The 13,857-nt window shown below is 38.0% G+C and overlaps 1 protein-coding gene across 4 annotated transcripts in view; it reads right to left on the bottom strand.

The window, feature by feature from the left end:
• Positions 1-13,857, bottom strand: part of msi2b (musashi RNA-binding protein 2b) — a 295,829-nt gene that overhangs the window by 43,877 nt on the left and 238,095 nt on the right. For all 4 annotated transcript variants that reach the window (XM_008427843.2, XM_008427841.2, XM_008427842.2 and 1 more), the window contains exon 10: positions 9,079-9,153. In XM_008427843.2, the coding sequence (XP_008426065.1) occupies positions 9,079-9,153 (75 nt within the window). The remainder of the gene's footprint in view (positions 1-9,078; positions 9,154-13,857) is intronic.

The raw sequence follows: 13,857 nt of genomic DNA on the forward strand, positions 1-13,857 counted from the left end.
ACCAAACAGCCACCTTTCCTCCTCACTCCTCAGCTTCCAAATGTGGTTCAAAGACTCGCTGGGATATCATCTATCTCAATATATTTCTATCTCCTTGCCACAGACAGTAGCTAAACACCAGGAGGCTAGGTGGCATTTCAGGCCAGTGCTCAGGTGTGACCTCTGGTGGATTTATTAAATGCTTGGTTTGCTCTGCTCCTGTTCATAGGGTCCATTCACCCTTCAGAAGTAGCCACTATCATCTTCATTGCACAGGTCAGCATTTCTCCTTCCCAGCATGCCACCTGCTGAGAGGGCATTCCTCTCTGACAGGTAGAGTAAGGTTAACAGGTCAGCAGGTTTCTTATCACTATTATTTACAGCTGTATAGAGCCCATTTGTGTCTCTCAATGGTCGGACATTGAACTGGCTGATTTTCTTCCCTCTAGAAACGTGTTGCCTCACTTCTTTCACTGGATTGCAAAATGGATCGAGTCAAAAGTTTCAGTACCTCGATAAAATATTCGTACCCCTTCAACGTTTTCACATTTAGTCATGTTGCATCTAATTTCAATGTATTTTTTGTTTTGATTTTGTATGATAGACCAACTCAAGAAGTGAAAAAGAATAATTTTCTTTCAAAATTAGTTTTTTTTTAAAATTTTCCACAAAAAGTCAGAGGTGATGGGATGATTGGTGGAGATAAACACTGAAAGAAAAATCTGTCATATTTCGGCAACAGACTCGACATTAGAGCCACTTTCTAACCGATCAGATTGAGTTTGAGCAATTTCTTTTTTTTTTTTTTAATAGGCAAAGATTTCAGTGTTTTGATGTGTTAAGCTGATGGAGTATCAACTCAAGTGAGATGAATACAAACGCACAACATGTTTTCAGATTTTTTGTTGTAAAAAAAAAAATATATAATTGAAAAAAACAAAACCAAAAAACATCCTTTTCCTTCCACAAGATATAAATACCCAGCTCAGGCCGTTCGAATTTCTCGTTCAGCATAAAAAAGAAGCAGCGGAAACCAGAACCACCTACTGGGCTCGGTCCTGTTTGCTTTCACGAAGCAAAAGAACTCCTTTTCTGTCAGCCGGGGGGAAGATGGAGTGTGCCGTTCTGTCTTAGGCATGGCTGGTTGATCGAGACGGAGATACTGAACATAGAAGGATGGAGCCTTCTACTGTTCTTCACCACTCAGCATATCTGCCAGGGAACTAAGTCTGACGGAGATAAGGAGGAAGTCATACAAGGACGGGATGAAAAAGATGAAGCAACAAACCAGAAAGCTGTATATATATTTTTTTTATGTTTTTGTATCTCCTTAGTCTTAAGGTGTCTACTAACCCTGCTGCTCTTACCTCTGACTTCTCCAGTCCTTAATTATCTGAGCCTCCTTTCTCTTACTACTTAAGAAGCTGACTCACTGGACTTGAGTCGCTGTTTGCCTGTCAGGACATCTGAAATAGCCAGATGACTTAGTGTTTTGTCTTTCACTCACTCGCTCTCTCCTTTCCTTCTCCCCCCTATGGGACCCCACTAACGTCTTCATCCCTGTTTTTTTTTTTTTCAGAGTGGCATAATGACCTCCTAGCAGCAGCCCTAATGGAGCCATAATGGTCATTTATGCCAGGGGAGGCTCAGAGGGCACGGTTGCAGAGGCATCGAGAGGTGCAGGGAAAGAAARAAAAAAAAAAGTCGGAGTGGCGGAAAAGTCCCTGTTCCTCTTCCGTCGCCTCTTTTCTCAGTCTTTGAATGAATGCGACGTTTCTGTGTGTGCACATTCAATTGTGCACTCCTGCGCGCGGAATGAAAGGAACCGATACACGACTGGTTAACAATGCGGGGAACACAATATGAATGTATGAGGGGTGTATGGCTGCTTTTCATGTTCACTTCTACAGCTTATTCACGAGCATAATGCACATATACACACTACATTTTCTTTTTAATTACATTTCCCTCAGACAAGCTACTTATTCATGCATACAGCATTGAGTACACACAATAGGGTGCGCTGCCATTCTTAAACCTCTTCATATTTCTTCTTCTATATTTGCTGCCACAGCTGGGAGGGAAGACACTATACAGAAACTTTCTGTGCATACGCTTAACTATGCAGTTATTGCTAAGAAGAAGAAGAAAAAAACACTTTCTGCCTGGCATTTGCATTTTTATTATGCACCGCACACCCGGGGAATTTTTGCCGTATCCTGTCTTAGTCTAAGGTAATCTAAGACGAGTAAACAACAGTGGAGTGTACTGTAACGTTGGGATTAGACAGTTTATTTCTACAGATGTAACCGCGAATCCTTTAATCAACTGAAGTCCTCCAAAGCAGACACCTGGTTCAGACACAGCACTCGCTCTCCTCTGGGCGCTGCCAGCTGAATAATACAATGGCGCATTTATCAGCAAACTAATGCTAATTAGACCGCTGCACAAAAATGAGAATAATGTACAGTAATATCCCATATGCCTTGTCAGCTCCAGCTCCCTCTGTTTTCCACCGGTGCTCACAGCTGTGCTTTTTTTTTGTGGTCTCAAATTGGAAACAAAATGGCATCCCACCGCTCTGATATGAGAATCAGACGCAGCTCTCCACAGGTGGTCATAATGTACTTTGTAATCTTCTGCCCAGATGGAATAAAAAAAAAAGAAAACATCGGGATGATATTAATATGAGGAAATATACATGATGTTAAGTTAAGAATGGTTTGTTCTCTCCAAACAGGATGCAGAAATCTCCGAGCTCCGACAACGCAACAGGAGGCGATGACGTTAATTTAAATCAGGAAGGCAGAAACTCTCCGCTTCTAAAGCTTTCTGAAATTATTCTCCGTCCAGCTGGTTTTTCAACTGCTTAACATCGAGTTCGTTAGCGTGGCGCTGCTCTTTAAAGCCCAACAGAATGGAAGCCGGGCTCTTTTGTACCTCCATTTAATTCAATAACAGTTTTGATTTTAGGTTTTGCTTTTTGAAGTCAAATAAATTTCAGCTCCGGGGTCTGATTATTTTAGTTGAGCTGTGTGCGTGGCTGCTGTGTATTTGATTTTTTATTTTTTTTACACTTTGATTCCTGCCCCGGCAGCAACGCTGAGCTGTGTTCAACGCCGTTCGTGGTGAATGTTACTTTTATCTTATCCCTGGATTAATGTGGACATCTCTCCAAAGCAGCTGCAATCTGGAGTTACTCTCTCTGAGAACAGTTAATCCCCTGGTTTGGAAAACATGTTACATGCTGTAAATAACATCTTTTTTTTTCTTCTTAAGCATAAGAAATGAAGTACATGAAGTAATGAAGTTATTTCTGATTAAAGACCAAATTTATCAAGTCAGTTTGAATTTGATTCGTCCCCACTTCACCACTCGTCATTTTTGAACATATTTATGGTCACATTTCACTCTTTTCCAGAATCAAATTTGAGAATTTCTATTGTTTTGGGTCTTTAAAAAAAAGCATAATAACTTAACTTAATTAGTTTATGATACATGTTTATACTCTGATCAGGGTTAAAATTTGAGACATACAAAAACTGGATGAATGGATAATCATGTAGCAATAATAATAATAATAATAATAATAATAATAATAATAATAATAATAATAAAAAAACAGACTTAAAATATTCTAAACTGCATGCAGTAATAATACAACACTACAAGTCTGTCGAGACAAACAATAACAAACTCCAGATTTCTTTAAGGCTGTATCGAGTGTTAAGCATACATAAAAATAACATTACATCATCAACAAACGAAAAGAAATCAGTGCAAGGCTTCTGAAATGGGATTTCCTACGCATAATATAACAATCAAGCAAGTTTCTATTCTTAAAGAAGCTGTTTGATGAATAAAGAAAGACTCGGGTTCTCGATGCTCTTAATTTGCTACACGCCCCTTACCGTTTGTTATTCCGCAGCAACGGCAAACACTGCCGTTTCTCTTGATTGTCTACACATCCGTCAGACAGTAATGTCTGAAATTAAGTTTCAATTCAAAGTGAAGTTCACGCATTAGGCTGAAATTATGCAGTCACGAGGTAAACAGTGCATAATTTGCAACAGTGCATATAAAAGACAACTCGGAATTTTAAAACGCCGCACAAAATCGGAAGAAGCTGTCGCCGTCAAACACTTTCCATTTTCTCTCGTCTTTATCAATTCACAGCATTAAAGCTAAAAAAAAMAAARRGRGGGGGGGGGGGGGGGAAGGCAGACATGCTTAAAACATATGCATTTTGAATATTTTTTTTCAAAAAGTATGTAAATAATTTGAAGCTTTATAAGAATAACCCTGATTTTTATTTTTAGTTTTTATTAACCTGAAAAGATATGGCATGAAATGCTGGCAAGGCCATTCATGCATTATGTATGCTGCTAAACCCGCAAATATTTTACTGACACTTCATTCTGCCAGTGTGCTGTGCATTGCTATTTGTTGTGACCAGCCGATGTGTCACGAAGACATCACACCTCCTTTATGATTCCTGCATGCATGAGAGTCCTGCTGCGGGAGAGAAGTCAAGTCTTGGTCCAAACGTTCACTTTGAACACATCCGCTAGGGCTGATGATCATTTATTTCTAATCTTCTATTGCTTCATAAGATACATTAACACATCACATAGATGAGGAATATAATCTCTGTGAACTAATCCTACATCTGCTAATCCTGCAATTTTAGGCAACGCCTTACTTCAATTCAGTTCGAAAACACGAGGGAAAAGTAAATGTTGTAACTGATACAAGGCAAGTTTCTTCAAAGAGTTGCTGTAGATGCTGATGGCTGTGGGCAGGAAATATCTCCAGTAGCAGTCTGTTTTACGGCGGTTCGCTGAATGCCTCTGACTAAAGACATTCTGTTGTATAATAGTCTCATGAAGAAGATACTCTGTAACGTAAATGCCACTGTTTTCACCAGCTTGATTGGTGATTGGCTAACGCGAGACATTTCCAAACTGTAAACGCATCAGGCACAACGCTACCAGGTTACCAGCCCAAGTGGTTCCAAAGTGGAGAATATTACAAGGCAGCTGTTTTTAGTGTCTGTTTGGTGCTTAAAAGTACAAACGCAGAAGCTGTCACAAGCCATCCAGAAAGAAACTAGAAGCAGAGAAAAGACACCACTCCAAAGCAGGAAATATACCAAAGCAATGCAAACAGGCAAGTCTAGCACTAGAGGGAGAAATAGCTTGTGATGGCAAAGACAAAAGAGAATTCCTACAAGCGCTAAAATCTGACGCCACTCCGTTTTTGTTTACATTTTGTAAAGTAGGAAGTTGCACTCAGTCTTAGAGACTTTTGTGTTGTTTCCTTCATCTGTGCAGCACCACCATAGGAAAGAGTTGAGCAGTTTAGTTTGCTTAATGAAGTGCAGTGTGAAAGCGAACCTCACAAATTGAAAATAGAGCAATTTTGGTCCCCAATCGAATTGACTATACTGGACCACCAGGGGTGAAAAACCCTAAAACACTAGGATCAATTTTTTGTTTTTGTTTAAATAAATGTGTTAACACCATATTGTAACAGCATGAATGTCATTAAAGTTTGAATGCTGATCCTATATCTGCTTATATTACAGATTTACAAGAGAAAATGGTCAAAGATTGATCAGAAATGGACCAGAAACCTCTGATCTGCTGGTGCCTAGATGTCCTTGTGGAGAAAATGGACTGAATCTACTTGCTTGCACAAACAAGTTTCTGACATGCTGATCTGAACTGATTTACATCAGCAGTTTACATTATATTGATGACGCAGCAAGCAAACAGCTTAACTGCACTGAATGTTTATGATGCCCAGGACTGCTTGGAAAAAATAAAAAACACACACTGCATAAAATCAATAGGAAATACATTTTGTGATCAATGTTTGACATAAATGTCAGTTCCATAAACTTCTTATGAGCTGCTGAGTTTAAATAATGACTGGAGACTTTGACTCGGGTTCTGTGTGTGTCTCCTTCAGTTTTACCTTCTGCTTTGTACACTTGAACTGTTTGCTTCAGCAGCAGAGATGTCAGCTTTGATTTCTCTTTCTCTCTTTAGGTTTTATTGAGTTTTTCTACTTAATTCACTGTTTCATCACTGATCAATGTTTTATCACTGTTTTATCTTGACAATTGAGCAATTGTCTAACCTCCCCCACCCCCGCTCAGAGAGCCCCTGAGGTTTACTAGGTGTAAAGAAAAAAAAAAAAAAAAAACACAGAATGCTCTGAAAGGCTGCCCACAATTTATGCCTCTTGGACGTCGAGCACTTTTCCTCGGTGCTGTTTATAAGCGGGAGTGTTTCAGAGAGGCTGTGTACAGTGAGAAAAAGATTCACATCTTCAGACTGAGGATGCTTTCTCCTATCTTCCCGAGGTGGGACACTAGTCAATATTTAGCCCGAGGTTATTTAATTTAGACAAGCAGTTTGATTCATACATTAAAATTTCCAATTACCTGTCAAGAGTTGAGCGAGCCCCGAGGAGGCTGTTTTAATCATACAGCTTTATCAAACTCTTTAAATTGAGTTTAACGGGGGATAGGATCAAACATTCTGCCTCAGGGAAGGTGATATCCCTTAATTTGGTGAAAATAGTCAACATTTTTGAAAATCCATGTTTTACTACTTATACATAATAAATACTTAGCACTGCTTTCCGTTTCTATTCCCTCTCTGTAGTCTGATCTAATTCATGTAAATGTTTCTGGAAGGACTGATAAAAACCCCTAAAGGAACAGTTTTATCCAGTTCCACTGAGAAGTGTATTTACTCTCATCATCTAGGTGTATATCATGTTAATTAAGGGTTTTTAAAAGATGTAATTGTGGTGGCATTGTTTTTCCAGAATGATACAACAAACAAAATCAGAGTACGTTTTTTTTTTAAACGCTGACCCAGATACACCTGGGGAAACAAGCTAAAGCTGCAACCGGTGACTGTTTAAGTTTTAGCTAAAGCAACAGTCTTAACTTTATTTAATGGACCACTTAGATTGTAGCATCTTTGTAGTAAACTGAAAGGACAGACTACTGATGCTTCCTACACCGATGGCTCAAAAAGCAATTACTCCACACAGAAAACCCAGACGTTGCAGAGTTTAAACAAATGTCACACAAGGACACAAAACTCGGTCATCACGACAGACCAGACCAAACAAAAACTTGTGAATTCAAGAGTCAACATCAAGAAAAGAATTGGGAATGGGAATTCTTGTTTGAGGAGAAACAATATCCATCCACGTTAAATTACTGAAGAAAAAAAAAAAAGAAAGTCTGCTTTCCTCACCATAGACGCCTGGAGGAAACTGAATGCCCTTTGCTCATTTAGATCTGGCATTAATTCATCCAAAACAGTCCATATGATTGCAACCAAAAATGGTGAACCCATCCAGGGCTGAGAAACAGTATATACTTCAAAAACATTTTAACCATTCTAAATCATTTTGAAAAGGGGAAAATAATAATCTGCTCAGAGTTTTTCTATCCTGACAGCTTATTTTGTGTCCTGGAACGTCTTTGACCAGTGACGGTAAACTGATCCTTCTAACCAACATCCTTTCCTCTGAGGACGACGGTTTGGGTCAGACGGCTGATAGTTGGAAGCAGTACTGGCAAACACACATGAAAGCTGGCTCTGGGATGGACATAGCTGGCTGAAATTTAGTTTCTGTAATTCCTCTGATGCCAGCCTGTCCTAAATTTACAGTCTGTGCTTAAAAGCCAAATCATAGGGAACCAACTATTTTAAATGAACTCTACTGTCATAATAATAAGATAATGATAAGAAGAGCAGCCAAATAGCAAGCCAGAAGTTAACCACCATATTCCTAACAGTTACACCAAGTGAGACATTTATCCAAGGTTTAGTGATGATCTCTGGATTACAGATCATTTAGAAGAAATTTAAACATAGGGACTAAAATGTTATGTTTTAGAATAATTAAACTGTTTGTTGTTAAATTGTTCACCACAAAAATAAATAGCTTAAATAAATCTTTAAAATCCTTAATTTAATATGATTTTAATATACAAGCTGAGTTTATGTAAACTCCTCACTGCCACTTCATCTCATTGACCTTCAGGCATCATAATGGACATTTTGGTCCAATTTTACAACTGTTTTTTTGTTACCTCTGCAAGTGGACATTTTTGTCCTCAATGAGTTCCAAGGAGATAAAATGAAACTAACATGTTGGTTAAGGATCCAATTAACATGATTTCCAAAGTCAGATTAATTAGGGATCAAAATAAATGATTGTCATCCAAACTCCAGACCTGCGTTATTGTACATTTTGTATTCTCCCGTTCCTTCAAATAACGTCGTGGTCAAGTCTAAAAACCAACATATGCCTCGTCTGCAGGTGGTCACAGCTGGACCCCCTGTCTTACCATTTCTGAATCCATTTCACAAAGAATATTACAGAGATCTGAGCTTGCTACGCGATATTTCCCATTCTGTCTCATCAGTGGCAGGAATGATGTCTGGCATGGCAAACAGAGTAAGTGTAAGCTCCCTAAATAAAGCATGAAATTGACAGGATGCCTGTCTAAGTGAGGAAAGCACAGAGCCAGCAGCCCCCCAAAGACGCACGCAGGTACAGCTGCTCACCTCCAGGCGTCACGCCTCCCATTTGGACTTCCATTAAAGCGCCCGGCGCTCTGAGTCAACACTTTTAATGCAGAAAATGACTTTATTTTCCATTATAAAGGTCCATATTTAAAAAAATCGGCCAACACAAAGAGCTGCTCGGCTTTTCCACCTCTCCACAGAGGAATTTGCATACATTGGGCCTCTTAAAGACACAAAATTATTTTTTTTTTTACCAATTTCAGAGGCTTGGCCATGGTTGTGTTCAAGTGTGAGATAAAAAAAAGTCTGAGCAATTTCCTTCGCCACGAGTCTGCTTTCAAAACCTTGTTGGGAAAACTCGACACGTAGCACATTTACACCCTGCAGATGATTTGGTGACTGACGTGTATACTGATGAAGATTTATGTCTCTAGATTCAAATGTGAGCGTAGATTCAAATGTGAGCGTACGGCTACGTGTGCATCTCATTGTGCAAAACAGAAATTAGGTGCAAGACACATTTCAGGAGACTCACCGGGGAACTGGTAGCTGTAGCTGGGTGCAAATCCAGTGTATCCGCGGCCATACGTTGCCACGATGTTAGGGTAACCTTTGTTGAGGAGAAAGATGGGGGAAAAAAAAAAGTTAAGAAAAGAGCTAAACGTTACCAAATAATTACAAAAAACACTTTGTTATAGTGTGTGTTGACATGAGAAGATAAGTACAATAAATAATACATTGCACAGAGTGTTACAAAAAGTGCCATATTTCATCTATTTCCAGATGCTGGATTGAACGGCGTTCAATGAGAAATTCAGAACATTCTTTTAAAATCTAATTCTGCTTTAAAGTTCTCGACAGCTTGACCTGCCTGGAGAGTTTTTTGGTCTTCATGATGGTTGGTTCATGATGATTTTGGTCTTTTGATTCACTAATTGTGTCAAACGATCTTTTGAAACTTTCACAGAACAGATTTATACCGAGATCAGATTACACACAGGGGATCTGTATTTAGTAATTAGGTGTTTTCTAAAGGTCATTAGTTTAATCTGAGTTTATTAATGGGCTTGAAAGTAAAGGGGGTGAATAAAACCAATCAGATTTTTATAACTTTTTCTTCCATTTTAAAGTTGTTATTTTATCACATAAACTCCCAATAAAGAACTCTGAGAATGACATGACGAAAACGTAGAAAAGTAGAAGAACGAATACTTTAGCAAGACACTCATCCAGTATAACGCAAACAATTTATAGTGTTAGAGAATCCGAGTTAGACGGAGCCCTCAAATTCATTTAACTCTGCAAAAGAAGTTTTCTTATCACCCTTCAACAACAACAACATGCCTGAAATAACAGAGCCTCACATTTGGGACTGTCACACCTCTTGAATACAAAGTCTAGAGTCGTTTCCCTTGTTCGAAAAATAGCAATAAGCAAGGAGAGATTTATTTGTGTGCTTTAAACCTAATAAAGCCTTGTTGACTGAAAAGCATTCTCTGTAAGCAGAGTTTAACAACAAGCAGCTCCCTCAATCACTGGTTGTCTTTCACAACTGCGTCAGCCTCTAATCACGATCATGCTGCTTTTGTTGCTTCGGTTGAAGTCTCGGGGCTGCTGTCAGAGATCTCAGTGATTCATTTAGTCGGTAAAATTTTACAAGGATAGCTATAAAACTGGAGCCTACCCTTCTCTTTCAAGAGAGGAAAATATGATCATTTCAAATCCAACCATTACGAACTGCTTAAATTCAACACAATCTGTCAAAAATGCACCCGTTAAGTCGACAACCTTCAGAACAGGTTGAGATGTTTTTCTGCTTATGCATTCTCGTCTTCATACATGTTTTTTTTTTTTGGTTTACATCTTTATAGAGGCTGGTAATTGGGAGCTGGCGTCAGATTCGCTACGGTTTGAAACCAATGTACAAATACGACTACCCTTTTCTTTTTTAAATGGCAAGTTCATTTCCAGTCTTTTGTTAACCACAAGCACTCAGGCATTTTTATAGCACCATGTAATAACATTTTATAGCAGGCTCCTGGAAATGATGACACCCATTTATGTTCTATCTTCACCATTGCAGAAAGGTTCATTTTTAAATATGGATAGATTTTTTTTAGACATAAAAGCACCTAAAAGCATAACATTTAGATATAATTTAGTTTTATTGGTTGAGTCAATGTTGTGCCATTAATTAAAATGAAATTACACAATGTTTTTTTCCCCCCCGGCAGATCTGATATAAATGTTAGCGGGGTCACTAGCGCCTTATTTTATGTTCATAAGCCAATCTGTTCAGAGAAACATCGAATGAGAGCATCTGGCTTTGGCAAAAACAACTTAATGGATTCTTTTTAAACACTTTTTTTATTTTTAGAACAGACTAGACACAGCTGGGGATGCAATGATCATAAAGTCAAAGCTTTTTGTCAAATAATGCCAGATAACCTCTCCTACCAAATCATAACCGGCGTTCAGACCTTTTCACAGTGATGCTAGTAATACCGTTGTCGTAAAAACAAAAAGAAAACATATATGTTTTCTTTTTCAATATTTTACTTTTTTTATTCTATCCTGAAGTATAAACCTCATGAGGTCATTTTTACTTAGCAAAAAAAAAAAAAAAAAAAAAGGCAATATAGAAAGTGTGTTTGAAGTGCATGAAAAGCAAAGTGTGTCCATGCTGCTTTCTTTACAGGCGTTAAGAAGGAATGTCAGAGTCAGGTGCAACTAATAAAATGCTTGATTAAATCAAAGGTTTAATTGATCATTAGTAAGTGTGACCACCTCTGAAAAAGTAGGAATTTTTTTTTACTGTCCACTGGTCTGTAGCATTCAGGTGTGTGTCTGCAGAAGGCCATCAAGAAAAAAAAAAGCAGCAATGATCTTGAAATTCACGACTGGTCCAGTTCATCAATGAGTTTTAATGGTTTTAAATGTGGTTTTAAAGAACAACTATTTTGTTTCTGTTTTTCTGTTTTTGAAAACAACAATTTTAAAAGTAAAAAATGCAACAACAACAAAAAAAGGATGGATAAATTTTCTTCAACAGGATTTTGATATCTGTGGATTGAAAAAATGATCAATTAAAAACAAGATGGAAACTGTCTTTTGGATCTAAAAGATATCACTGGTGCTTTTAGTTTTTGCCTGTTGTGGAAGTGAAGAAAACACTGATTCAAAACCTTTATTTGTTTTATATCTACATGTACAAATTTTAGTTGGCTTGATGGAAACGAGGCAGAGGACATTCTGAGTTAACTCTGAGTTGCTGGTATTTTTACTTTACGTAGGTATTTTTTTATACCATGTGTAATGATTACAATGCAAATCCCACTACAATTACAATCAAGGTAGACTGACAAATGTTCACCGATTAAAGTGAAATCTGGAGGAAACTTTAAATGACACACAAAAATTCTAAGCGTTTCATATTCGCTAAAACACACCCAATATGTGAATGCATAATTTAACTAAAATCTGTTCTGAGTGAAAGCGTCACCAATTCGAAAACGTATGATTTGTTTGGTCAGACTCGGATAGTGAGCATAAAACCTTTAAAATGTTGACAAATGTGACTTGACTGTGTTGTCTGTAAACCAAAGTCTCTGATGAGAAATCCCTGGGCATCCCAACGAGGACAAAAGAGGAACTGGTGTCATTAGAAATATTTAAGAGCAGCAGATGCATTGTTCATCTGCTGTCATGATTCTTATTACGACCACAGACCAACCAGTTAATTAGCTGGACAGTTTTCAGACAGAAGCAGCTGTGGGCAACATATTGGGAGAGGATGTGAGGGAGCAGCCATCGGATACAAGAAAAACAAGAAATGTGAGAGGAGTGAAGGGGTGAGTTAGTGAGCCAGCGGGAAAGTCGCAGAGGATGGGAGCATCATCAAGGGTAATATGAACATAATTAACCCCTCTGATTATGAAATGTGTGTTAGTCTTTATTTGTTTTCCTAAAGTCATTACCGCTACCGATGATTTTTTCTGTACTAAACTACTGGGAAAGGTGCAGTACTTAAAGGTGCAGTATGTAACTTTTATATATATAAGGAAGAAATGCGTCGCTCCCGACCAAAAACAACCAATCACAGCCAGAAGGAGGGTCTCATCGCTGTCATGCAACACCATGTACTTGCTGCTAAATGTGCTAATGGCGGAAAAATAACTTACTGAAAAGTCGAAAATAGCAGTTTAATCATTATAGATGTTTACTTGAAAACAACTATGATGATCATTGCTGCTAAAAAAAACTCATTCGCWACAGCAGCATTATTGTACATTTTTACTGAAGCAACCTTGAAAGAGCTTTAAAACCTGTCTTTAACTTCCACTCGGCTTTTTACAGACCAAACAGCAACCAGTCCAAATGTAGAACCACTGAGTTGAATTGAATCATTGAGAGAAAAATAACACTTCCAGCTGTAAACCAGAAAATGCTGCCCAGACTTGTTTTTACCAATGTTTATCTTTTTTGTTCCATAATTATCCTAAAAGGGAACAATTGGACAATGACAACAATGAATTAATTAGGTGCCAAACTCAAAGTAGTACTGGGTATACGTCCAAAGTAGATTATCACTAGAGGGGGTATTGTTAGTAACAAATCAAAAAATGCTCAAATGACTGAACTGTCTGTATGAGGGATATCTTGCAGTGATTATATTTGCTAAAATGATTATCATAGATGTCAGATTGAACACAAAAGGTGTTTTAGTTTTACCCTGTTACAAAAGTAGCTCCAGATCCACTAAATCTTTTTAATCCACTTTTTAGACTTATGTTGTCACAAATGCTCCTTTACAACTAAAGTGTTCTACTTTTCAATCCCAATCAGGGTCTATTTGTTGTTCTCCTTGTGCCTGCAGTGATTCTCGCACCATCCAAAAATATGAATGTTAGGTTAATTAGTCACTCTCCAGGTGTGCAACCTCTCAGCAATTAACCACTGTAGATACACAGCAGCCCCCCCAAAAAAGATGGATGACTGGATGCATGGACGGCTTCACTGATGATTTAATGCTAAATCGAAAAGTCTCTAGTTTCTCATCGGTTTGAAAAATACCAAACAAMTGTGTTAAACATAAAAAGTCATGTCTATTTATTGTTTAGAGAAGCATTGTGAAATCAGCTAGTGACTGGGGTGGGTAATTTTCAGCTTGAAGCTACAATATGTAACTTTTACCAAAAATATGTATTTGATAAAGCTGCCACTATCTTGTGACAGTATAGTATGAGACAGATATGTGAAAATAGTTGCCACCTACAAAAATGCCCCACTCCAAATCAGAAAGAACCAATCAGAG

The sequence above is a fragment of the Poecilia reticulata genome, linkage group LG14 (assembly GCF_000633615.1).
Source record: "Poecilia reticulata strain Guanapo linkage group LG14, Guppy_female_1.0+MT, whole genome shotgun sequence".
NCBI lineage: Eukaryota > Metazoa > Chordata > Actinopteri > Cyprinodontiformes > Poeciliidae > Poecilia > Poecilia reticulata.